Source organism: Arvicanthis niloticus, chromosome 23, assembly GCF_011762505.2.
Source record: "Arvicanthis niloticus isolate mArvNil1 chromosome 23, mArvNil1.pat.X, whole genome shotgun sequence".
Taxonomy (NCBI): Eukaryota; Metazoa; Chordata; class Mammalia; order Rodentia; family Muridae; genus Arvicanthis; species Arvicanthis niloticus.
This window is the reverse complement of record NC_133430.1, coordinates 32,705,521-32,732,183: the sequence shown is the minus strand read 5'-3', so window position 1 is coordinate 32,732,183 and position 26,663 is coordinate 32,705,521. Positions and strand designations below refer to the sequence as shown.

General features: G+C 41.6%; 2 protein-coding genes across 8 annotated transcripts in view; both read left to right on the top strand.

The window, feature by feature from the left end:
• The window catches only part of Rbm25 (RNA binding motif protein 25), a 46,711-nt gene extending 41,790 nt beyond the window's left edge, over positions 1-4,921 (top strand). For all 5 annotated transcript variants that reach the window (XM_076921741.1, XM_076921738.1, XM_076921740.1 and 2 more), the window contains 2 exons: positions 1,280-1,327; positions 3,395-4,921. In XM_076921741.1, coding sequence (XP_076777856.1) covers positions 1,280-1,327; positions 3,395-3,487 — 141 coding nt within the window. In that variant the 3' untranslated portion in view covers positions 3,488-4,921. The remainder of the gene's footprint in view (positions 1-1,279; positions 1,328-3,394) is intronic.
• A 4,258-nt stretch (positions 4,922-9,179) lies between these two features.
• Psen1 (presenilin 1) overlaps positions 9,180-26,663 on the top strand; it is a 47,603-nt gene continuing 30,119 nt past the window's right edge. Inside the window, exons 1-3 of one of the 3 annotated variants that reach the window (XM_076921735.1) lie at positions 9,180-9,317; positions 20,946-21,017; positions 21,111-21,250. In XM_076921735.1, the coding sequence (XP_076777850.1) occupies positions 21,164-21,250 (87 nt within the window). In that variant the 5' untranslated portion in view covers positions 9,180-9,317; positions 20,946-21,017; positions 21,111-21,163. Of the gene's footprint in view, positions 9,318-9,621; positions 9,718-20,945; positions 21,018-21,110; positions 21,251-26,663 lie in introns of those variants that run through there. The other 2 variants (XM_076921737.1, XM_076921736.1) reach the window with 2 other exon arrangements.

Sequence of the window (26,663 nt, the reverse complement as noted above, 5' to 3'; positions counted from 1 at the left end):
TAGTTGATTTCCTTGGTAGTCATCTATCTCTGTAGTAGTCCTGTCATTAATAGCGTTTAGCATTAGAGTTCTTGGCAGACACAATGTTTGTGTTTTATGGCAGTTTTTCTTTTAACGTTGTAACAGTCTATGTGTATACATGTCAATAGTATTATCCTTACTACATTTATACATAAACCTTATGAAAAAGTTGTGTCTTGGCCTTTATTGTATAGTGTGTAAGAACATTTTAAATCCTATGGTCCGTTTTGTTTTGGAGACAGTTTTCTATGGCCCCGGCTGACCTTGAACTTGCATCTATTCCCTGAGTGCTGGAAAATTTAATGGCATGCACCAGTACATCAGACCATCAATGAGCGAAATGTGTATACTGTAGTGTGTTTTCAACGCAGAGTTTCTTTTTATTAATATACTAAGATGGTTATTATCGTGGGTTCACCATATTCCTCTTGCCATTCTTCCACTTTGATGAACAGAAGTGCCTGTAATGGTATAAATGTGCCATTCTTCTATTTTAGAGAGCAAATATTGGGTGACTTCTTCACTTATAATGATTATAGCATTAAGACATAGGTAGCCCGGCTGGGCTTTATTTCTAGTCCTTTAACATCTTTAATTCTAGCCCTGGGGTGGCTGAGACAGGCGGATCGCAATAAATTCAATGCTACTGTGGTCTACACAGTATGAAATTCTAGAATGAATTTCAGGACAGCCAGTGCTACAGAGTGGAACCCAAGTGTGGCAGATTTCAGTAATTCCAGCATTTGGGAGTCTGAGGCAAGGGATTAGAAGTTTGAGGTCATCCTAGGTTACATAGCATGAGGGGGTTGGGTGAGAAGCAACTTGTAACCAGGTGTGGTGTCCTACACACCTTTATCCCAGCACATAGAGGAGAGGCAGAGGCAAATGGATCAAGGCCAGTCTGGTCTACTGAGTGCATTACAAGACAGCCAGACCTACACAGGGAAACCCTGTCTTGAAAAATCAATTTTAAAAAATTAAAAATGCAACATGGGAATAATGATTGACTTGACTTTACTGATTAAGGTCACAGAATAAAAACCTGATAGAGCCAGGCATGCTGTTACTTGTCTTAGCATTAGGGAAGCAGACACATCTCTCTTTAAGTTCCATGCCTGCCAGAGCTATGTAGGAAAATCCTGTCTCAAAGTAGAGCAGATTCTCCCAGGCACAAGAAATATATAAATATATCCCTACCATTTAGAGGTTTTGTATGATTGTTTTGTTTCTTTATAACAAGTTATTTGTTCCTTTTTAGGTTATGGCACATAGTTCACCACAGAGCATTTTAGATGATGTTGCCATGGTAAGTTAAAAGAACATTATTTAATATCTATGTGAACAAATTACTTTATCAATTTAATGCATTTTCTGATGTTACTGATCTGAATTAAAATTTGAATATGATGGTAAAGATTATCAGTAGAAAGATTTATAATTGGATAGCCACGGCTACACAGAGAAACCCTGTCTCGAAAAACCAAAAAAAAAAAAAAAAAAGAAAGAAAGAAAGAAAGAAAGAAAGAAAGAAAGAAAGATTTATAATTACCATGTATCAATTGATTTGATGTTTTGAGACAGATTTCAGTCTATAGCCCAGGCTAGCCTAGACCTCAAAGCAGATCTCCAGACTGGGATTGCATGCATATGCCACTGTTGATTTAGGGGATGTCAGCCATTTAAAAGTTGATCTTGAGTTCTTTCTTTTAAACCATTTTGAATTCCCTTCCACCTTTATTTATAAAGATTAAGTCATATATTTTTGAAAGAAGTTTTTATTATATGTATATGAGTATACTGTAGCTGTCTTCAGACACACCAGAAGAGGGCATTGGATCCCATTACAGAGGGTTGTGAGCCACCATGTGGTTGCTGGGAATTGAACTCAGGACCTCTGAAAGAGCAGTCAATGTTTTTAACCACTGAGCCATCTCGCCAGCCCCAGCATACGTGTTCTTACCCCAAACAAATAAACATATAAGTGAGTTTTAAAAGTTGCTTTTTATAAAAAGTTTTCATGGGCTGGGGTGGGTATGGATGAACTTCTTATGGTGAAGTATGATGATTTGCAACCAACTTAGTAGAAGTGTGCTTGAGCAGAGGTATACACTTTGTAGACCAGGCACCCATAGAGGAAATCTGTAAAAATTAAAGTTCTTGTGCATATAATAGTTTTCTCAAAGTGGTTACTGCTTAAGCATCAGTTCTGTGCCGCATACCTACTTAAAGTGCTGAGTGTGGTGGTATGCTCTTCCAGTGCCAGCATTAGGGAGGTGGAGAAAGGCAGATATTAGAGCTTGCTCTCTACCCTTTCCTAATTGGTAAGTGTCCCCATCCCCATCTCTGTCCTAGAAAAAGACCTTGTCTGGAAAAGCAACGTAGACAGCACCTTGGATGACAACTCAGGTTGACCTCTGCCTTCCATGAACACACACACATACAAGCACACACACGCGCACACACACACAGCACCTTGGATGACAACTCGGGCTGACTTCTGTCTTCCATGAACATGCACGCACGCGCATGCACGCAATTACCAAAATACATACAACATGTACACACTCAGCACACCAAAGGCTGGAGAGAGATGTCATTGATTAAGAGCACTGCTCAATCACGATAGGAAAAACAGTTGTTGGGTATCTGTGCACCCTGTGGCAGTGGTGTTCACTCAGCACTGTTTACTGCCTCCTGCCACAGTAGTACATTCTCATGTAATGCTTAATTCACTATCACATGATCAGCATTTGCTGAATATTAGTAAGATAATAGCTAAGTCTGGTTTAAATAAAGTGACTAGTCTGGACTAAATAAAGTGACTATAAATAAAGGTACACAGTTCTTGGGCTGGAGAGATGGCTCAGCGGTTAAGAGCACTGACTGCTCTTCCAGAAGTCCTGAGTTCGATTCCCAGCAACCACATGGTTGTTATAACTACTTATAAAGTAGTTTGGCTAGATATGTATAAATGTAATATCTATAAAACTAATATCAAAATAAAAGAAAAAAGTTGTCTTCAAATGATATGGAGGCAGGGTCTGTGGCACTGTCCTGTAAGGTGGAGGCATGAGCTCATGGTTCTCCTCACTCTCATTTAAGTTTACGTCAAGCCTGGTCTGTGTGTCTCAAAATCACAGTAAAAAAATCAAAAGTATATTGAAATTACTATTTAGTAAGTCATCGAATTTGGTTGAATCATTATCTTTCTTCGTACCTTAAATGTTGTGTTTAAATATTTTCATACTGGACAATTGTTCTTTTAAGTCATTATGTTGATTATGGTTGGTGATTGACAATGTTTTTGTATGTTACTACTGTTTTAATGTACCAATAATTATCTTTGCATGTGTTTCTGTGTTTCATCTTCTAGGTACTAGATGAAGAAGCCGAAGTTTTTATAGTCAAAATGTGGAGATTATTGATATATGAAACAGAAGCCAAGAAAATTGGTCTTGTGAAGTAAAACTTTTTACATTCAGAGTTACATTTCAGATTTCTTCTTTCACACCCTTCAAAGGACTTTGAATTTTCTGTGTCTTCAAAGACATTTGTGAGATCTGTAATTTTTTAATGTAGAAAATGTGAATTCCTTTGTCCTCTAATTTGTTGATGCTCTGTGTACTCACTTGGTTGTAAAGCCATCTGTGTTCTTGGTCTTTTCATGCTCACCAGGCACAGACTACTGGTGTGTTTTATAAGCTGCAGCTACTGTACACAGCCTATCTGATAGAATCTTGTTCTGCTGATTCGTTCCTTGTAAATATTAAAATGGCTCCCCAATTCTTTTGCAGAATTCTACTTAATATTAAAACTATTGTATAGGCGCCAACATGAATAAGTTGAATATTAGTCATACCCATTACAGTCTCATCCCCACTTCCCTGATCAGAAATGGCAAGCCCTTATAAAGGCATGGAGTTTAAGATTAGAGTGCAAAGCCTAGCAGACAGTTCATTCCTAATGTATCTCTGTATTAATGTGTTTATGTGAATGTATGTATAAAAGTCTTTTTTCAAATTTTTTTGGTGGGCTCCCTTAAGCATTTTGTAATTCATCAATACACTCATAAAGGAAAAGTGATAATTGTGCCAACCCAGATAACTAGGATGATTACGGTGTGCGGTGAGTAACACTCTGCTGACCAGCTTTGTGTTCTGTGAATAGGATGATACATCATAATCTTATCCTTCCCTTAATTTGATGGCTCAGAATTGAAGCAAAGTCTAAAATTCTGGAGCATTTTACTCAATACATTTTCAATTTACTTGTCTTCATTTAATTTTGGTATATTCATTTTAATAAAACAATTCTGAAAGATTGAGGGAGGGTAGGAGCTTACCTTTTTAAAACAAATGATCAGGGATTACCTCAGTGGGAGAGCTTATGCTTAGCATGAAAGAGGGCCTGGGTTCTGTTCCCAGCACCAATAAATAAGTAAATAAGGTAAGTTTACAAAAGAGATATGACAAAACACAATTCACCATGATAGTTATAAAGGTTTACATCTTTCTCCCAAAGGTACACCATTCAAGACACATTCAAGACAGTTTTCTGCTCACAAAATTTTATTACTGGTCATCAAGCTTTAACTATATTGATGACAAGAAATCCTTGGGTTTTATTAGTAATTCACCAGGGCAAAATTTATTTGTAAAGTACCAAGTTCTAAACAGCTCTGCCACCAAATTAGGTGTGGCTGTGGCCATGTTTGCTTATTAAAATGATAAAGACTGGATTGTTAGAATAATGTAACTGTGAGCTTGAGTTACTAGGCTTTTTGTTTTGTATTTTTTTTTTTTTAAACAATTGAGGACATCCAAAACACTGTTCGTGATGTTCAACCTTGACATGGCTTCATTATGTAAATATTTCAGTTATTAAAAATGTATATATTTGATCTTGGAGATGCTTTCTTTGAGTCTTGTAAATAAATGACATTATGTTATAATTGTGTAGTGCATATACTAGAAAATAACCTGAAAAGATGAGCCCAAGATTTTAGACGAATTTTTATGATACCAGAAGATCAAAGCGACTACCTCATTTTGGATGAGGCTACTACTATATAAATATCTCTGCACAGTGTTGATTATATTTTAAATTATGATTTCTCAAGGAAAAATTCTAGAAAAATGACCCTTAATTATAAATTTATTACCTTTTTTATTAACCACCATCTCATGACCTTATTTATAAACAGTTTTTTTTTTTTTTTTGTCTTTTAAACACATCAAACATTTGCTTTGACCTTGTTTTTTTGTTTGTTTGTTTGTTTGTTTTTGGTTAGCTTTGATTTGGTTTTTTGAAACAGAGCCCTGGCTGTCCTGGAACTCCCTCTAGACTAAGCTGGCCTCGAATTTATAGAGAGCTACCTACCTCTTCTCTCAAGTGCTATGAGTAAAGTCATGTGCCACCAATGCCTGGCCCTCCCTATTGTTATTATTGTCATTAGCTAATTATTACCATACAGTTTTATTCAAACAGGTTTACTAGTCTCTCATATCTATTAAAAACTAGAGATGTTGTCTTTTAGGAGTATATACCTTATACTGTAAAGCACCTCCCTCTCAAATCATATGCCGCTTCAGCAGAGATGGGATGCCATTTGTGTTGCAGAAAAGATGGTGAAATTAATAGTTCCATATACTTTTAAGTAGATTTATCACTGAAAGCTTACTTGTATATACTTCTTAGCTTTTATCATGCATTCTTTCCTGTTAGGTTTTATATTGGTTGAGACTGCTTATTCAAGTGATTAAAAACACATGAAGGTCTTAAAACTAAATGCTTTTCCCTCATTTGACCCCAAAATAAATTTTAAGTATGTTAGGAAAAAGAATAGTTAAAATGTTTATGACAGTTTTTTCTCACATTTTAATGGGCACCTTTGTCAGCTGCTGTGTCTTGTTAAAATGCCTAAGTGGTTTAGTAGGGTAGGTAATACCTGAAGTTTTATAACTACAAGGTTTTAAAGAGAATAGCTTTTTGTTATGTTTTTTTGAAACAGCTTTTCTATCTGGTTCAGGCTGTCCTGGAACTTACTGTGTCACAGACTGCTTCCTTCCATTGCAATCCAGAGGGCTGGGTTACAAATGTACAAGTGTGGTGATGCTTGAGAAAAAGAGTTGGCTATGCACAGTTCTAGTGAGCACCAAAGTAGCCTTCCAGACAGTGCCCCAGAACACTGCAGGTATTCTGAGCTTTACCCCAGCCTGCCCCTGAGGTGGGTCTTTAAAAGTTTATTTGAACTATCAGAGTGTTTTATGTAGTTCTATGTATTATAAGTTATGTAATAGCAAGTAATAAGATTTTCTTCACAGTAACATTTTAAATAATCTGGTATTAATATCAGCACTGGTAGATAAACACGGGCTTGAGCCAAAGTAGGTGTCTGTATTCTTTTCAACTACCATGAAGAAAATAAAATCCAAATACATATAAGTAGGCATCTAATGTTTATGAGGTTTGTTTATCCAACTTGGTATGCAGGTCACTGACTGAAGAATAAAGCTTTTTATGTCAGAATGGTTACAGGTTTTCCTGGTTTTGGTTCAGCTTTATCTGTTCACAGTGTTGGTAGTTGTACCCAATTACAGAAAATGAGGAAATTAGAATTAGTGAGAAAACATAATTGGATTTCTTTTGGATGAGTATGTTTCTAGGCAATATTTTAAATAAGGTGAATTTTTCATTGACAGAAATATTTCTGTACAGTATGATAACTTTCTGTGAGTAAAAGTGAATTATGATCATATGCAAATGCCACATACCTTGGAGTCGCTGGTAGTAATACCTGGCCTGATTGACTAGGCCCTGCCTTTTAGTGACTTCATTCCTTTTCTTGTCTTGTCTTGCAGGCCCCTCTCTTTAAGTAGTCCTTTCAGGTCGAGGACATTTCCTGGTTCACTCCTCATTAGTTGCTACTGGGTTTTCTCATCTGCATGGTGTTACTCATACCACTATTCCTGTTGCCAGTTTTTGAATGATGGGGAAAATAGATGCCACATTGCAGAGATTCCCAGTATTCTGTGGTACTTTTTGGTCATTCTTAGGTTTTACTGTTTCTAGACCCTCATTGCTACATTATTACGTTGAAGAATAGAAAGTTATTCAATATGTGCCTTTCAAATGTCTCAAGTCTCATTCAAATGGTTAGAAGTGTGTGTGCTTCAATATTCCCACGGGTGCCTGAATGGGATACTTTAGCTTCTGTTGCCTCTCTAAACATTGGCTGTCTTCTGGATATTCACTGGTGGTTAATGTTTCATCACTTTTGCCCTTCCCGAGTGTCAGTCTTCCCATGTCTTTTATGTAATGGCTGTAGGGTGTTTATATCCCCCAAAAGGAATATAGAAAACAGGAGAAGGATCTGTAGTCTATTCAGTTCCTGTTTACCCCCTGCCCCCTTTTTGAGGGTTTGCCTACTTTTTGCAAGAATCTATTCCAACACAGTGTAAATACAACTGACATTTTGCCCAGTAGACAATTATCTTGTACATAGCTTTCATTCATGAATTCATGAGTTGTTTTTTGTTTTGTTTTTTTGAGACAGGGTTTCTCTGTGTAGCCCTGGCTGTCCTGGAACTCACTCTGTAGACCAGGCTGGCCTCGAACTCAGAAATCTGCCTGCTTCTGCCTCCCAAGTGCTGGGACTAAAGGCGTGCGCCACCACCACCCGGCCATTCATGAGTTTTGTAACCTAGGTGAACTATGATTTGTTGCAGGACATTGAGCTTTTTTATTTTTACATACCAGTATTCTATGAACATCTTTGCACAAAAATATTTGTTGAAATTGGTTCTGTGTATAGTTTACAACATTAGCCATTCCACCAAGTAGATTCCAGTTAATAAAGTTTACAAATGGCTTTTAGTCTATGCTTGTTTAGCAAGTGTATTAAGTTTATTTTGTGTGGTCTACACTGTTTCCTGCATTCTTCCCATATAAGTAAAGGATTGGGGGTAAACTAAGGGTATGTATGCTATGTCTCCTCCTAGCTGCCATTCTACTGGTGGAAAAGACTAAAGCATGAAGGTTTTATGCATGAAAATAGTGAAGTCTGAGTGTACTGAAGTAGGATTGAGAATGTTGGGGAGAAAATGGAGATGGGGTGCCCTACTATTAGAACGAGTGTTTTTCTGGGATATAGAAAAGTAATTTGACCCTGTGTGTCCCAGTTTGGCCTGTAATTTGCTAGAAATCCCAGTCTGATTCCAACTCACTGTCCCACCCCATCGCCTCCTGAGTATTATGATTATAGATACAATTCCATCCCGATGTGTTCGTCTCTGGTGGGAGTAGAACCTAGTTCCTTGCGTGTGTTCGGTAAGCACTCTTTGGCCATTTTCTAGTTATTTGGGATTATGAATAATTTCTCCGTTGCTTTTTGCCTAAGTGAAATGTGTGGTGTTGGTGATTGTCTCTACAATTAAGTAAAACTTGAGGGATGTAAAAATCAAAATAGGAAACATTCTTTGGCCGGGCGGTGGTGGCTCACGCCTTTAGTCCCATCGCTTGGGTGGCAGAGGCAGGCAGATTTCTGAGTTCGAGGCCAGCCTGGTCTACAGAGTGAGTTCCAGGACAGCCAGGGCTACACAGAGAAACCCTGTCTCGAAAAACAAACAAACAAAAAGGAAACATTCTTTGCTCTCCTGAAGCTTGCCATCTAGGAAAACTTTTAGACTCGGAACCTAGACGATGAGGGTAGTTTCTCAGGTTCTGTTTACCCACCAATCGCTTTGCTTTATTGAGGGCACAACAGTAAATTATATCCGTTTTGAGGAACTGTTCAAAGTACTGTGGAGAAATGGGAAGTGTTGGATTTAAAATGTCACTACAAACGCAGCCGTGGTGTTCCCACACATATGGAGACCAAATAAATTCAAGGCCATCTTTTCCTACAAGGTATGCTTGATAGTGACAGGGAACGCACGAATCGCAGTCCCAACAAAAAACCAAGGAAAATGTCACTTGTAGACTGGGAGAACGCTAGACTGGCCTCAAGCCCTAGAGAGCGCTCAGGTCGCGCACTTCCTTCCTTAGACCCATCCAGCGAACAAGGCCAGCTGCAGCCCCCAACCTCGCGGCCTGCGCGCGCCGCCGGAAGCTCCGTCCCCTCCCGGGTCTAAGGGCCAACGTCGCCGAGGCCGGAAATTGCGACACCAGTGAGACCTCGAGGGCGGGGCCTAGGACGACCTGCTCAGTGGGCCGCGAGTATTCGTCGGAAACAAAACAGCGGCAGCTGAGGCGGAAACCTAGGCTGCGAGCCGGCCGCCGGGACGCGGAGAGAGAAGGTGCGTGCCCTGGGTGTGTGGGGCGGAGGTGAATATGCCGGTTGTGTTCACCGTCGCCCGCCGGGGGTCCCGGCCTGTGTCTGTGAGGGCCGCGCAGCGGGCGTCACCAGGGATGAGGGGCGGGGTCCGGGCCGGCGGAGATCGAGGATCCCCGCATGGGAAACGGGGTGAGGCCGGTTTCTCCGGTCCTGGCCGGGGCCAGGCTGAGAGCAGCCCTCTCCGAGCTTTGGTGCCCCTGAAGTGCTGGCTTCCCGGGGCGGCCCGGAGCAGGTGGCTGGCGTCGGGGGTGGCCTCACGGATCGGAGTGGAGCAAGAGATAGAGGAAGCGCCCTAGGCTGGGTCAGCTTGAGCAACTGGTGAAACTCTGCATCCCGTGCCCCGAGTGTGTCATAGTCCAGAAGTGAGTGGCACTCGGGGCTAACTTCTCAGTGTTTCTATTGACAGGCGAAGAGTCGTATGGCGTTTGTCCTTTCTTCTGGACTGTCATGATGCATGTGTGTCTGAAGCTTGTAGGCGCCTTTAGTATTTGCTTTTCTTCCCTTTCACGTTTTCAAATGAGGCACTGCTGTGAGCAGAGGTTTGCTTCAGGCACATCCGTCTGGTAGTGAAGGACAGAGTGCATGAGACAATTGAGGTAACTTTTTACATAACTAGGAGAAATGAGAGTGCCAGTAACAAAAACGTAGAAGGAAACGTGAATAGGACAGGCGATCTAACGAACAAAGATTGACTGGGTTCAAGTTTGGAGAAGAGAGAAATAAGGAAGTTAGGAAGTGGTTTGGAAATACCGCGTTTGAAGAGAGAACGGGTGAAGATGGCCTGTGGTCAGAGCTGTAAACCGTAAACATGGGTCACTTGAGTCGATTTACTGTTTGATGTTGGAGCAGCGAACTGGGTGGACACTTAGGGAACTCACAAAGAGCTAGGTAGAAGGAGGACAACGGGGCCGCAGAGGAGGATGATTGCAGGAGAACCACAATAGTGCAGTGTCACAGAAGCTGAGGAGTCAGGGGGAACTTGAGGGAGCATTGTCAGTGACTAGGAATGAAAGGCCTGGTGTTGTTGAAGGATCTGTACCATTGTACCCTTGAAAGATGAACGGGAACCACAAATGCTAGTTTTAAATGTTCCCACAGGCACATTTTCAAAGGTAACAAGAAGCAGATAAAATTAGTTTTAATAGTTTGTTAATCCAGTATAGCTAACCATTTCATTTTAATAGGTAATCAGTGTCAAATTAACTTGTCTTCCCCTCTAGATAGTAGGCTCTTAAGTGAACAGAAGCAATACCTGATTCTACAGTCTCCCCAGCACCCGTCACGGGGTTTTGTTGTCTAAAAAAAAACCTGGTTCCTATTTTCTGCTGCAAAAATTCATATTTGGGCCGGGCAGTGGTGGCACACGCCTTTAATCCCAGCACTTGGGAGGCAGAGGCAGGTGGATTTCTGAGTTCGAGGCCAGCCTGGTCTACAGAGTGAGTTCCAGGACAGCCAGGGCTACACAGAGAAACCCTGTCTCGAAAAACCAAAAAAAAAAAAAAATTCATATTTGGCTTTCAGATGTCTTATCCAGTTCCTTGTTTAAAATGAATGAAAGCAGAAAGAATTTATGCAAGTTAATTAGACATAGATATTCATTTTTAGTTAAAAAAATACTTGTATTTCATCCATTTTCACAGAAGGTTGAGACATTGACTCACAGTAAAAATAACTTTATTACAGAATTATTAAAATTAAAAGAACTTGGGGGTGGGGTGGGGAGTCTTTATAATTTCCAGGTGTAGTGGCATGCTTTTGGAGTCTTTGCTACTTGGAAGGCTGAGCAAGAAAATCAAGGCCAGCCTTGATAACAGATAGTGAATGACAGGAGATTAGAGGATGCTATCTGATCTGAACCTAATATAGCCTGTAGTCTAATTATATGCTGTCTAGGGAGACAGAACAGATAATGACTATGTTGAGTCTTACTCTGTGAGTGTGATGTGTATGTGTATACACCTCTACTTTATAAGCAAAGCTAAAGTCTTGGTCTATATTGCTTGCAAATGCAGAGGCCAGGGGAGGACAGTGGGTATTTTTCTCCATTGTTTATCACTTTACTTTTAAAATGTTATTTTGTGTGCAGGGTTGGGGGGCTTCCATGGTAATATTCAGAAGTCTGAAGTTAGCTTTCTCTTTCTACCTTTTTGTTAGTACTGGGGACTGAACAGAGGTCTCCAGGGATGTAGGGCAAGCACCTTTACTATCTGAGCCGTCTCGATAGCCCCCCCTTTTATTTATTTATTTATTTATTTATTTATTTATTTATTTATTGCTTGTTTTTTTGAGACAGATCCTCTCTATGTAGCCCTGGCTTTCCTGGAACTCACTATGTAGACCAGGCTGGCCTCAAGCTCACAGAGATCTGCCACCACACCCAGCTTTAATTTTAAAAACATAGTCGTGTGTATGGGAGCATGTGTGCCACGATACACAGATGTCATAATACTAATGATCATTTTCTGGAATCCTCCTTGTCTGAGCTGATGTGGGCGCTGGGGATTGAGTTCAGGCTGTCAGACGTGCTGCACACGCTGATGCGCACAAACTTTATTTTTTAAGGCAAGGTCTCTTTGTTGAACCTGAAGCTATTTCAGCTAGTTGGGCTGTCTGTCAGTCTCCTGGGGTCCTCTTGTATCCACCTCCCAGTGTTGGGATTGTAGGCGCAGTGATTGTGCCTGGCTCTGATGTGATGCTGGGAATTTGAGATCTGCTCCTTTTATTTTGATAGCAAGTGCTTTGAGCCACTGAGCTAACTCCCTAGATCCTACTGTCTTGATATACTCTGAGACAGTTGGTCTGTCTCACTGTAGACTAGATGGAGTTTACTTTTGTGAGTCTAAGGCTCTTGGATGTTCTATTGAGCACGCATATTTGCATTTTACTGCTTTTACAAAATCCAAAAGAAAATCCATATTCTAAATACATTTAATCCTGAAGGTTTGAAATCAATTCTGAGCTGATTTTCTTAGCTCATGTTCATTTCGTCTTCTGAGCCAGCCAGTTCTATCATTGTTTTAAAATAAGTTGCAGCAGTAAGTTTCCATAGCAGAACTTCTCCCAACCTAACAGCTTAGAGCACTTAAGTTCACTTGGGGCTCTGCTTCAGGGTGGAATGTGTGGGTCAGCTAGGACCATTTTGATTTGATCATCTTGTTGTGGGACCAAGGTTGAGGGGGCAAGGACTACCAATCCATGCTGCTGTCTTCTCAAGGCAATCTCAGATGTATAAGAAGGCAAGGCCAGCTGCACAAGCATAGTTCACATATCTGCCAGTGTCAATCAGCTAAGATTGCATTGACAAAGGCACATTATAGGATCTCACATAAAGACTTAGAATACCTAATGGATGTTACCCATAAAGAGGCCAAAGAGCAATCACAGGGGATTGGTTCTAGAACTACTACTTTCCAAAATCTGAGGATGTCCTAGTCCTTATATTTGACAGTAGTATTTGGGGATGAGAATGTAGTCATGTTCAGAGACCTTGCTTGATCCCTAGCACTGAAGAAAAAAATATATATATTATTTATACATCCTTCGGTACACTTTATTAATCCTCCTGTGTACTTTAAATCGTCTCCTAATTACAATGCATAAATAATCATTACATTGTGTTGATTATGAAGAACAAGGAAAACTACGTGCCAAACATTTTCAGACCACAGTTGATCGAATCCAAGGATCCTGAATTAGAAGATTTGACGGCTAACTGTTCTTCCTTTGGGGATACTGGGGGAAGAAGAGAATATTTACTGAATAATAATTTTATCTACCACAGATGGTTCACAGAGGTGGAGTGGGATGGAAGAGGAAAAAAACCACCTTCAGTGAGATGCCTCGCTGCCCTTGCTCTTTTTAGTTCTATTACTTTCGGAAGATGATTTATAGGGCTGGGGAGTGATTCGCTTTTTATGCCTCACAAATCATGAGTCTGTCTTGGGTATTCCTAAGTCAAGTTCTAGAATACAGTTTAGGGTTTGCTCACATTTACTGTGACCTTTAGAAACCCAAGTAGAGCAGGGTTTGATGGTACACACTTTCAATCCTAGCCCTCAGGAGTTGGAAGCAGGAGGGCCCCAAGTTCAAGCATCTTAAGCAAGACCCTGTCTACATAAATATTGAAATACCAGGGCAAGCCTTTAATCGCAGCACTTGGGGGGGCAGAAGTAGGAGGATCTCTGAGTTTGAGGCCAGTGTGGTCTTCATAGCGAATTGCTGCCCAGCCAGGGTTACATACTGAGACCCTGTACCAACCAACTAACCAACCAACCAAGGAGAGAGCAGAGGGCGGGACTCAGTGGCACAACACTTTCCTAGCATATTTGCTTCCCACCAACCAAAATAAGTAAATCAAAATTCACACTCTAATCGGAATTCGGGCTTCCTATCACAGAGATGAGTAGGAAAAACTGTGTGGGGCGCTGGAGGCTGTGGGGGCTCCTGAAAAACAGCCAGCCAGCCTGTTTGTGCAGCCTGCTGGTCAGCTGTGAAACCCTGGCCCCAATGTTCATGATAAAGCTTTAGTTTTTTTTTAACAGGCAACCTTGAAATCATGGGGCTTTCAGTGGTCTCAAAAAGGGAGTCGATATGAGGTAATAAAGAAAAGCTGGGTCTTGATAAGTCTTGTCCTCTTAGAGTCAGAACATCTCTTTGTGGGATAAAGAGCCAGGTTACCATGAATATGCCACCCACCTTCTAAACTTTCATCATAAGGTCTTTAAATCTGTAGCTCAGAACAGATTCACCGTTCCGTGCCTCCTGCCTTGTCTTGTAGGCCACTCAGCTCTTTGGAGTGTATGCATTGCTAAATAAACTTTTGCTTAGACTATATGTCTGTCTCTAGTCTGATTCTTCCTCTTCCCCTCTAAGACAGGAAATGAGGCCCTCACTTTAGGCCATGGCAACACCAGCCACTTTTGTAGGAAAATAAATCAAGAGCTTGAAAACTATTTATTTATTTATTTATTTCCCCACACCTTGAAAGCTTTTTAGCACTACGGCCATTTATATATAGCAAAAAAAAAAAAAAAAAAAAAAAATAGTTTTAGTAGTTTTTAAAGGGATAGAAGCTGAGTAAGTGGCTTAGGGACCGTACACCCACAAGCCCTTTATGGTGATAAAGCCATGGTTATGTCTCACTGAAGATGTTTTTGCAGTGTGCCAGTTTTGCTTACATTTGTCTCAAGAGTTAGAAAATGAATTCAGAGTACAGTGAAATGGGAGAAAGTACCTTTTTTTGTTTGTGTTTTCCTTTAAAATATTTTAAATTTTAATTAGGGTCTCTTGTAGCTCAAGCTGGCTTCAGATTCACTCTGTAGGCAAGGATGATTTTGAACTTCTGATTCTCCTGCCTATATTCTTCTAAGTGTTGGAATTACAAGTGTTGAAACCCATCCCTGGCTTATGTATATGGCTTATGTATGTGTATGTACCAGGGCTTGGTGTGTGCTAAACAAGTACTCTATGAACCAAGCTACATCCCCAATGCTGTGGGTGCTTCGGTGAGTGGGAATTTCTTTTAGGAACCTATTCTGAAACTTTATACATTGCTCCTGAGATGTTTTAGAAATTCTGATGCAGAGAGAAGGTTTTCTAGTTGGATAGGTTTTCTTAATTTTTTCCTCATCTACATGGGTGTGTGCCCGAGGCTGACTTGTGGAGTCTTTCTGGATCACTCTCCACTTCCTTCACTGAGCTATGATCTTAGTCAAACCCAGAGCTTACTGATAAAGCTTGTCTGGCCAGCCAACTTGCTTCGGGAAATTCCCAGTTTCTGCCTCTGTGTTCTGGGATTAGAGACAAGTCACCAGACCCACCCAGTATTTAGATACGTTCTGAGGAATCGCATAGCCAGTCCTCACATTGCATAGTAAGCATTTCAGCCACTGAGCCATCTCCCCCAGACCCTGCGTCGGCTGTTCTGTGGAGCACATCTAAGCTTTTAGATCTGCCCTCCCCCTTCTATATCAACTTTTGTTTTCCCCAGTACTAAGGATGGACCACAGGGTCTGCACATGCTGGGCAAGCACTCTGTCACAGGGCTGCATCCCAGTTCCTATACTTTGTCTGATAGAACTTGTAGTTACTCATAAAAACAATGACTTCTTTTTCCTTTGTCTGACTGCCCAAGTAGTCGTGCTTGGAAAAAGCTCAAAGCAGAGTTAGGTAAAGAGGCATTTATCAGATCAGAGCTGAGGAAAGTTCTAGTAAAGAAGATACTGTGGGCAGAAACAGGTGGTGTCCTTAAGGGAATAGGGTCTGTTTATAGCACTCAGGAGACACATTGCCTGGTGTTACCATCTGAGCTGTTTGTATGGGGTCCAATTTGAATAAGGAAGAGGTAGCCTGCTCACTGTCTTGGATAAATTTATAGACTGGCCATGTCAGGTAAGGCACTCGTCATCAGGAGTTAGTCCTGGTGTGTGTGTGTGTGTGTGTGTGTGTGTGTGTGTGTGTGTGTGTATTCAGCAGAACAAGCTGCATAGTTAGGATCTGATTGTTAGTGAGTGATTTTGCTTCTTAACTGTTGCCCCTTTTGGCCTCTTCGTCTCTACACAAGTATCTGAGAGAAAGGAGGTAAGATGGCAGGAAGGTGCTGCCGTGTATCCATCTTCAGTAGCTGCGTAGAAATGAAAGCACCAAGATCTACATCCCTTTTCCTCCTCCCTCTGCAATCCAGGTCTCTTCTCAGCTACTGGCTTCTAGTGTTCATAGCTCTCAGTCGAGAATGTTATCAAATTTGCAAGTGTCTTCTGCCATGCTGCCTGAAGAGTGGGGCCATTGACCTTCTCCATCCATGTTTTTGGCTGTTCCTGGATCCGAATCAACTCTGTTTTGGTCTATTCCTTTCTTTGTACCAGGAATGTGTGTGTGTGTCTCATGACCTGGCCATGGCCTGCTTTTGCTTCTGGGCTCCTTCTGAACACATTCTGTCAGGGAGGCTCTTCATGGGAGACCTGTGATTTCTCTGGGTGACAGGAGCCCTGGGCTGAGCATCCTCACCACCTGGGGTCTGGATGCGTGGTGTTACTCATTTGCCTCTTAACCCTGCACAGGCAAATTTGCCATAGCCTTGAGTTTGACATTGGAATGCAGAGTCTTCCTGAGAATGTTTTATGGGAGAGGGGGACAAGTAAGGAAGCTTTTTTGTTTTGTTTCTTTGTTTGTTTGCTTTTTGAAAGGTAAACAAAACTAACTCCCTGGAATGGGGGATGAAAGAGTCAAAAGAGAGTTGTCCCTTAGTGAGAATTTTTATTTATTTTCAGACCTTTTTGTAGATTTACTTTATGTGTATAAGCGTTTTGCCTGTGTGCATATATGCACACATCTGTATGCCTGGTGCCGGTGGAGGTCAGAAGAAGACATCAGATGCCCTGAAACAGGAGTTATGAATGATTATGAGCCACCATGTGGGTGGGTGCTGAGTAGCAAACCTGAGTCCTTTGAAGAACAACATACACCCCTTAACCACTGAGCCAACTGCAGCCCCCAAGAGAACTGTCTTAGGGTTTCTACTGCTATGGACAAAAACACAATGATCAAAGAGCAAGTTGGGGAGAGAGTGTTTACTTGGCTCACACTACCAGATCATAGTGTGTCATTGGAGGAAGTCAGGACTGAAGCTCAGGCAGGATGGGAACCTGAAGGCCGGAGCTGATGCAGGGGCCATGGATGGTGCTGCTCACTGGCTTGCTTCTCCTGGCTTGCTCAACCTGCCTTCTTATAGAACCCAGAACTACCAGCCCAGGGATGGCACCACTTCCACTGATCACTAATTGATCTAACTAACTGATCACTAACTGATCACTTACAGCTGGATCTCATGGAGGCATTTCCTCAACTGAGGCTCCTTCCTCTCTGATGACCCTAGCTTTTGTTAAGTTCACACACACACACACACACACACACACACACACACACACACACGAAAAACAGTACAAGTACTTTGGGAAGGAAGGGTATTGTTTGTTGTTTTTAGACAAGGTTTCTCTGTGTATCCCTGGCTGTTCTGGAACTCGATCTGTAGACCAGGCTGGCCTCGAACTCAGATCTGTCTGCCTCTGCTCCTGAGTGCTGGGATTAAGGGGGTGTATCACCATTGCCCGGCTCCCATGGGAACTTTTAAAGAGTCAAACAGAATAATGATTATGAAAAGAACCTTGAAAATAGCATTGGAAATGTGCTAAAGTGATGGCTGTGTTATTGGTGGTTCTTATAAGATTTGTCCCAGAAAGCTCCAGTGTGGTTCCTTATAATGGCTTTCAGGCTGTATAAGCATAAAAGCACTTAAATGACACAGCCCCATCCATTGTAGCTTTCCTTTTATAAGTAAATGCTAGGACTGTCTATGGAGAATATTTTAGACATTTCAGGTTTTCTTTTATAGTGGGATCATTGATGTTAGAGATGTTGTTTACTTGTAAGCAGTAGTTTTGCTAGTAATAAAATGAGTGTAATATATCCTAGTCTGCATTGCTGTAAGCTCCTAGAAGCAGGGATGTCACGTTGTTTTGTAGAATCTTGTATGGGGGTTTGGATCCTTTGATACCAGGTACGGAAAGCGTGTGGACTTCTTTGTTTTTTGAGACAGGGCCTCATTGTGAGGCTAGGCTGCTGTTAAACTCACAGAGATTTGCCTCCTGGGCGCTGGGATTAAAGGCTTGTGCCACCACACCCAGCCATTGATTTTATTGAAAAATGGATGGGTAAAGTGAGTATGGTAAGTTTAGATGTTCTCACTTTGTTTAAATTTTGCATGGAAGGAAGGAGAAAGCTGAATATGAAAGACAGTTTACCGAGGTTTCAGTCCCGTGCTCGCCTTTGTCCCACCCTTGAGTAATTAGCTTTGAGTAGTTCTTAAGTGCTCTCCAGGAAACTGAGTACTTCTTATTAGAAACTACTGTGAGCCAGGCGGTGGTGGTGCATAACAATCAGTCTCAACCCTCGGGAAGCAGAGGTAGATGGATCTCTGAGCCTGCTCTACAGAGTGAGTTCCAGGACAGCCAGGGCTTCACAGAGAAACCCTGTCTCAAAAAAAAGAAAGAAAGAAGGAAGGAAAGAAAGAAAAAATAAGGAATTAGAGAACATTTCTTAAAACCATTAGGAAATCTGGTCCCAAGGAATAGACAGGGAAGTCACCATGAGGAGGGGCAAGAGAAAGAGCATGCGCACAGACAGGGAGAGAGGAAATGCAGAGAGGGGAAGGAGGCAGGGGAGAGAACAAATAGGATTATATAGGAAAGAACTTCTGGGGGAGGGGAAGCCTAGACCCCTGGCTGGAAAGTTCAGGTTAGAGGGTGGGGTGTGCCAGGAGGGATGCTGGGAGAACCTGGAGGCCAGGTCTGCTTTGGTATGTAAAATATGCATCTCAGCACTTTGATCCTGCCGGAAACCCAACCTCCCAGCCTTTTGTTGATAATAAATGAATAAGGGGCGATGCCATTAGTTGTGACAACAGGCTAGGATGTTGGTTCAAGTCTGGGAAGAGCAGGCTGTTTTACTTGCTTCCTGTCCAGGTTGTGGGACCATTTGGGGCTAGCAACCTGATAGCCTAGTTGAAGCGCCTGTGGGTAGCTGCTTCTTTTCTGAGCTGTCCTGAATGCAGGTTCCAGGAAACACCTGGAGTTGGCAGGACGCCGGAACAGACAGATATGGTGGCTGATCACTGGGAGCAGTCACTGTAACGTAAGTTCCTTTAGATAAAGGAATAGTAAAAAGTTACTTCTTTCATTAGTCTTCAAACCCCTCAGAGACCTGAGAAGAATGCATTTTACCCGAGTAAGGAACTGTAATCTAAGTGGCCTAAGTATCAGTTAAAATGACAGACTTACTCGTTACATAGACAGCCACTCCACTAGGTTCTTGTGGTTGTCGATGGCTCTGAGAACAGAGGCAATCTTTGCCCCTCTGGCCTTCTGTGGAGAAGGAACATGGGTGAGACCAACCTAACCTTGTCTTAGGCAACATGAAACAATTAGCCCTGGGGTGGTTTGCCTTGTTCTGACACCCTCGTTCTGACGGTCAAGGTCCTGGGGCAGTTATGTCAGTGTATCCACAAGCCAGGTGGAGCCCTGTGTTGTGGTGCACATATCTTCTTGGAGACGTTAGAGCTGGGCACTGCTAGGTTTTGAAAGTCTCTGTGTGTCATGGTATATTTAAACATCTTAAATGCCATATTCAGCAGGTCTCTGAAGTGCCTGAGGGCCATCTATCAAAAGTATATTGGAATAGACAAACTTTGCTTGTTTCTAGTTATCCATCCTAGGCTTAGCCTTGAAAACGTATACAGGTGGGTAAATAAAGTTTGAGGTTATCTGCTCTCAGCTGTACCTGTAATATTAAAATAAAGCACCTCTTAAAGAGTGAAGACATAGAGCGTAAGATTCAGAATACAAAACCCAAGTTTTAACAAGAATAAACAAGTTAATGTTCCAAAATTAATACCAAGGGTGTTACTATTATGTTACAAGATTTGGCTGTCAGGGCCACCAAGCACGTTATGTTGTGTTTTTTTCCCTTTGTTTTGTTTTCTTGAACCCATAGCAGGGGTGTCTGCCAGCCATGCTACTGCCCTTAATTAAGATGGTGGTGAAGCCATGGTTCCACCCTCTTTATGCCATGATAAAGATGGCAACTACTTCATATTCTTTCTGGCAGCAGTCTGCTCCCTCACCATCACCACCACCAAGGCAGTGCGTGAGGCAGTGCGTGAGGCAGTGCGTGAGGCAGTGCGTGGGGCAGTGTGTGGGCCGGGGAGGTGGGTTGGGGGCGGGGCTAGGCGCCACCTGGAGCTGAGTGTGGGGAGATGGTCAGCTGCTGAAGCTGTCGTGGTGAAGGGGGCGGGCCAGAATGCGGGTCCCAAAAAAATGACAAATGGGAGTTCCGACCAGTTGGATAAATTTTTAAATTTTAGATGTGGTGGTACCCATTCTTCGAGGCTTTGTCAGGGTCTGAAGGCTCAAATGTATATGTCCTGCACGTAAGCCTGGTGCAGTGTGGGTTAGGGGTCTAGCCTCAGCTCAGATGTCTTTGAACCGAAGCCTCCCCGACTGGCTTTTGGCACCTGGTGCTCCAAGGCTGCTGGGAGGTGGTTATTCAAGGAGGCCAAAGTCTATCGCATCAGGAGCAGAGAAAGATGGGGAAAGGAGTGGCCCCCTATTCCCACGTGGCTGGGGGCTCCCGAGTCAGGACACCAGACGATAAGTTATTTCCCCACTGGTGAAATGAGCCAATTCAAGCCAGATTAAAGTATATTATGGCAGGTTTATTGGGAACCAGCTCTCAGGTGGGCTCACTGGTCCCAAGGTGGGGAGGGAGACGAGGATGAGGGAGAGAGAGAAAGAACATGTGCATGTAGGGAGAAAATGGAGAGGAGGAAGGAAGAGACCAAAATGTTTGGATTTCTCTTGGGGACAGGAAGCCCAGTGTAGGGACTGAGGGATGCTGGGAGAACCTGGAGGTCAGTTCCTGTCTTGATATATAAGATATGCACCTTTGCTGTTTGTCCCGGGTTTGAATCCCAACAGCTACAAATGTATTTGACTAATTATGAGTGGCTTGGTAAAAATCCAATTTATTTTTAATCCAGGAACCAACACAAGACAGCAGCCCTTCGAGGTCCTTAGGCAGCTTGGCCTGGAGGAGAACACATGAGAGAAAGGTTTGTTTTTCCAGAATGAAATTTGTGAGAGAGTTTAAAAACACATGAGTCATCTTAAAGCATAACATTTTGTTTTGTTTTTTCCCTTTTCAGAATTCCTAGAGGCTTTGTTCTCTTTGAAAAGGTATTTCTGTACAGTTGCTCCAATGACAGAGATACCTGCACCTTTGTCCTACTTCCAGAATGCACAGATGTCTGAGGACAGCCACTCCAACAGTGCTGTCCGGAGCCAGGTCAGTGTTGGCTGCTGAGACTGGGGCAGGTTTGCTCTACTTTGCCCAAAGTCTTTTCTTGTTGAACATTGAAGCTGAGCGGAAATGTCACAGCCTTGGTGCGAGGGGACCCCGAACTGCTTTTGTTTTATTCTGTTCTGCCAGGGACTTAACTTCATATCACCCCAGCTGAAACTTTGTCCATCATCCTGATGTGTAAGGACCTCATCCTCCACATTATCTGTCTTGATTCTGCTCTTCTCTAGGAAGAATGACTACATTTTATTACTTTTTTTAGTGCCAGTCAGTTTCTGACTGTGTTCAGTAAGTATTTAGTGATAGTGATCACACAATGCACGATGAACTGTTCAGAGTTCAGGAGAGGGGTGGGATACATGGTGTATATACCCAGACTCTTCACAGACCACACACACTAAATCTGTCTGTTGTAACCATGTTAGCTAAGCACTGCTGACCAGAGGCAGACTTCACAGCAGGCCTGTGAGATGTCTAGGGAATTGGTAGAATTTTCTGAGGTACAACCATTATGAAGGAAAACCACGACAATGCCAGTCTCAGATCTTCAAGGCTGCCTTGTGGAATAATGTGTACTTGCTAGTAAAAGCTGTCATTAAAGGCAAGTCACAAGTGAGGTTTAGGGGCCTGGAGAGATGGCTCAGGGTCTCAGAGCAATTCCTGCACTTCCAGAGGTCCCAAGATACATCTATATGAGGTGGCTCACAACTGCCTCTTAACTCCAGCTCCAGGGGATCTCTTCTGGTCTCTGAGGGGTGTGTGTGTGTGTGTGTGTGTGTGTGTGTGTGTATCTCAAGATTGAGCCTTGAGATTTGTCTTTGTACTCTGAAGATTTGGGGTTCCTCACTGTCCCATCAGTAAATTTAGACCATTTATTAAATAATCACAGTATTCTCTGAGCTTAAATGTTTTGGGAGGACCAGGCATTTGGAGGAGCCTGCAACGAGAATGTGGGACTTTGAATTTTAAAACTGTATAATCCTGAATAGGATCAAGATTAAACTGGTTACTCCTACCACAAGTTTAATGAATTGAAATAATTTTGGAAAAGTCTAACCAAGTCGTACTTAGTTGGCAGTCTCATGTAAGTTTAAGCACCATTATATGTTGTTAGTGACATAATGAAAGAGAACACGTAAACCATCTCTGCTTCCACAGATCTCTTGTCTTTACCAAATCCTCTTAACCTCTTTAACAGATGCAACCATAGGCTGCAGGAGTCCAGAAAATAGTGTCTCAGCTTGGGCTGCTATGTATTAACCTTACTTATGGTAAAGGGACTTGATGTTTGATAGCTGATGGTTTTTAAAACCCAAGGATTTCTAAAAATGTTATTGTATAATGTTCTAAGCATCTAAAACAGTGGTTCTCAACCTTCCTAATGCTGCAACCCTTTAATACAGCTCTTCATGCTGTGCTGACCCCAACCATCAAATTATTTTCATTGCTACTTCATAACTGTAATTCTGCTGCTGTTATGAATCATAACATAAATATCTGCTATGCAGGACGTCTGATGTGTGACCCCTGTGAAAAGGTTGTTCCACCCCCAAAGGGGTCACAACCCACAGCTTGAGATCCACTGATCTAGAGTGTGGCAAACAAATGCCCAACTTTATTAAAGTGAAAAACTACATTATTTGGCATATAAGGCAATTTTTATTAAGATTTTTCTGTTTCTGAGAATCTTAAAAAGAACAACTCATTATTTTTCTGTGATACCATAGTTCAAAACCAGAGCTCTCCTCAGCCTCTGTTTCTATTTATTGATCATAAATTCAGTGAAATCATAAGCAAATGAAATAAACCTCTATGCTTGTTTTGGAAAGAGAAACTAGTTTTATGACAGCAAACAACACAAAAACAAATTGAGGTGGCTCCTCCCTGTCCTCACCCTTTGTTCTCAGGAGTTACTCTCCAACTGTGTGGTTCTTAACACGTGTACTATAATTTTGCAACATTACACACACTTTCAGAGGTGCATGCATATGTAGTGTTTGCTCCTATGCTCCCTTCTTTGGTGAATATTGTTTGGTCACCGATGTTTGGTAGTTCCCAGTTTCTCAGCACACTAAGCAGATCTCTTGTCAGTGGTGAGTCCTCTAGCAGTCTCAGAGTTAGAGACCAGATAGATGGAGATCTCTGCCCAGTGTTTCTCAGACATGAGACAAAGTAAGGAACTGGAAGGACATTTTATTCTAGAGCAAGACTTTAAAAATAATAAGACACAAGGCAGATGCCTTGTCTCTTGACAAAGCCATGCTAACTTATGACATAAAAATTATTGATTTAAACTTACAATGAATTTATGGCGCTAGTAACAGATAAATGTTTAGTCAGGTACTAGTCTTAATGGAAAGACATGTAAACAATTCTGCTGTGACTCCTTAAGCCTTGGAGATCTAGCACGTGAACTATTGCCCTAAACTTACTGTGAATGTATGGAATGTAATGCTTAAAAATGCTTAAAGAAACCATGTGATCCATTATCTTGAGAAGAAATAAAAACTAAGAACCACAATAAATCAGCCCTGTAGCCTTATGTGCTTCATCTAGTGCACATGTATCTATGTGTGCCTTTCTTTCTTTCCTTTTCTTTCCTACTGTTGGAAACATCGCCTATACTAGTAAATGCTTTCCCGTTTCCCACCAGTCACTGAGTTCAACTACTCTTCTAACCCCATCCAGGGCAGGCCTAGGATTCCACGTTTCTAAGCATAGAAATCTACGCCATGAACATAAGATCTTAGGAGACTGGTTTTCTCTTATTGGCCCCCTTCCTTCTCTTAAGGATACGAAAAGACAAATTAAAAGAAAAGCTTATAATGATACAATATTCTTTTTTAAAATTTATTTACATTTTTGTTTTTGTTTTGTTTGGTTTTTTTTTTTTAATTTATTTACTTATTTTATATATGAGTACACTATTGCTCTCTTCAGACACACACCAGAAGAGGGCATCAGATCCCATTACAGGTGGTTGTGAGCCACCATGTGGTTGCTGGGAATTGAACTCAGGACCTCTAGAAGAGCAGTCAGTGCTCTTAACCGCTGAGCTATCTCTCCAGCCCCAACATTCTGTTTTTTAAAAGATTTTTTTAATCAGGAAAGGAAGTGATGCATGACTTTAATCCTAGAACTTGGGAGACAGAGGCAGGTAGATTTCTGTGACTTTGAGGTCAGCTTACATGTTTGGCTACACGACAGAAGAGGTCATCACATCACCTAGGTTGGAGTAAAATCTGATGTGGGTGCTGGTACCTGAATCCTGGTAAGTGTTCTTAACCTCTGAGCTATGTCTCCAGCCACAATGATAAAACTACTTAGAAGTCACTGCCTCTAGGCTCAGTTTATTTTCATGGGGCCTTGTTGAATTGCCCAGACTGGCCTCAATTTCAAGATCTTCCTGCCTCGACCAGAAAGTATAAGCATGTGGTACTGTACCTCGCTGACAGTCTTTAAACATGGCTTCATTGTGGAATAATTGCCATATGATTAACTATACATAGAGTATTCAATGTGATAACTTTTTTTTTTTTTTCATTTTTCAAGATCAGGTTGGCCTCGCACTCACAGAAACCCACCTGCCTCTGCCTCCCAAGCACTGAGATTAAAGGTGTACATCGCCACTTCTGGCTCAGTGTGATAACTTATAACATGTATAAATACTCATACAAATTCATCATAGTGAAGATAAGAACAGACCTCTTTACCCCCGAGTTGCTCATGTTCCCTATCTGCTGTCGCCATGCCTTTCTGGGCCCCTAGCAACCACCCTCAGATCTTTTTGTTACCTCCCTCTGGTTTTACTCTTCTAGAAGTTTATATAAATAGAACCATGCTCGGCTGGAGAGATGGCTCAGCCATTAAAGGCAAGGCTCACAATCAAAAATAAATAGAATCCTGCAGACTTTTTTTGTCTGGCTTCTTTCATTTGGCATAATTATTTTGAAATTGATGGGTGTTATGTCAGTAGACTCTTTTTAGTCCTGAGTTGTAACCCACTGTATGCTTCTGCCATGGTTCTTTGGCCAGTTCTTTGTTTTCAATATGTGGGGGGGATTTCCACTTTGACATATTATGAATAAGATGCTGTGGATATTCAGTTACCAAACTTTAAATGGACAGGTACTCACTTATTTTGGGTAAATGCCTAAGAGTAGAACATAAGCCAGTATTGCAGCTTGTATTTAGCTTCTTGAGATACTAGCAGTTTTCCAGATTGGTTGTATAACTACAGTCTTAGATGACCTTATGGGAGTCACAGTCACCCCATCCTTGTCAGCCCTCCAGGGTCAGTCCTAAGCTTTCAGACCTTTTAGAATGTATGTGCTAGCATTTCCTCGTGGCTTTAATGTGCATATCTCTAGTGAGCAGTGGTGTTGGATGGTTTTGTTTATCACACTGATGGAAGGAACCTTCTCTGGTGAAGTGTCCGGTACAGTTTGCTGCCCATTTTCAAATTGTGATAACTCTGTTCTGAATGTGTAAATTATAATATATATACCTTGCAAATCAGTTTTGAACATCAATGAAGTTTTTTGTCATTTTTCTTTTTAAAGTGTGGGGGGTTTTGTGATATTATCTGTGAAATCTTATCCTGTTTTTAAGTTTCTTTCCAAATCTTTTTTTTTTTTTTTTTTTTTAGTTTTATGCGTTACAATTTATCTGTTATTGGGTATCACAGCACACACTTGTAATCTCAACTTCTTATTTGGGAAGCTGAGGCAGGAGCATCACTTGAAGCAAGCCTAGACAGCCCAGGTTCAAAGACAGCGTTCCTTTAGGTCTGTGGTCTGTTGTAAGTTGATTTTGTGTATGAAACTCAGTATGGGACAGAGTTTCATTTCTCTGCATGTGGATGTCCTTGATCAGTGTTGTGTATGGAGAAGACTCTTGTTTGCAGTCAAGTGTCTATGCCCTGCACACACCGCTTCACAGATCTGGGCTCGGTTCTGTCCCACTGGTCAGTTAGTTCTTGTACCAGCAACACATTCCTACTATTACTGCAATTGTATATTAAGTCTTGAAATCACTGTTTAACAGTGTGGTTGTTATTTTGGTTTTGGTTCTTTATAAATTAGTTTTTAATTAACCCCAACAGCAGGAGACAGGAAGCAGATCTCTGAGTTCAAGGTCATCTGATCTACTTACTTTGTCTATTTAAGTCCTTAGTGGTTTTTCCAATCAATTTGCAAAACTTTCTTTTAAAAGGCCAACTGGCAGTTGGTGATTGCATTGACTCCACTCCTGTTGTGTAGAGGATTTGTGGAACTGATATTTTCATGCTAGTCTTTCATTCCATGAATAGTATAATTCTATATTTATTTAGGTCTTTTAACTAAAATTCTCGATTGTGGTAAATAACACAAAAGTTTAAAGTAGCCATCTCATCCAT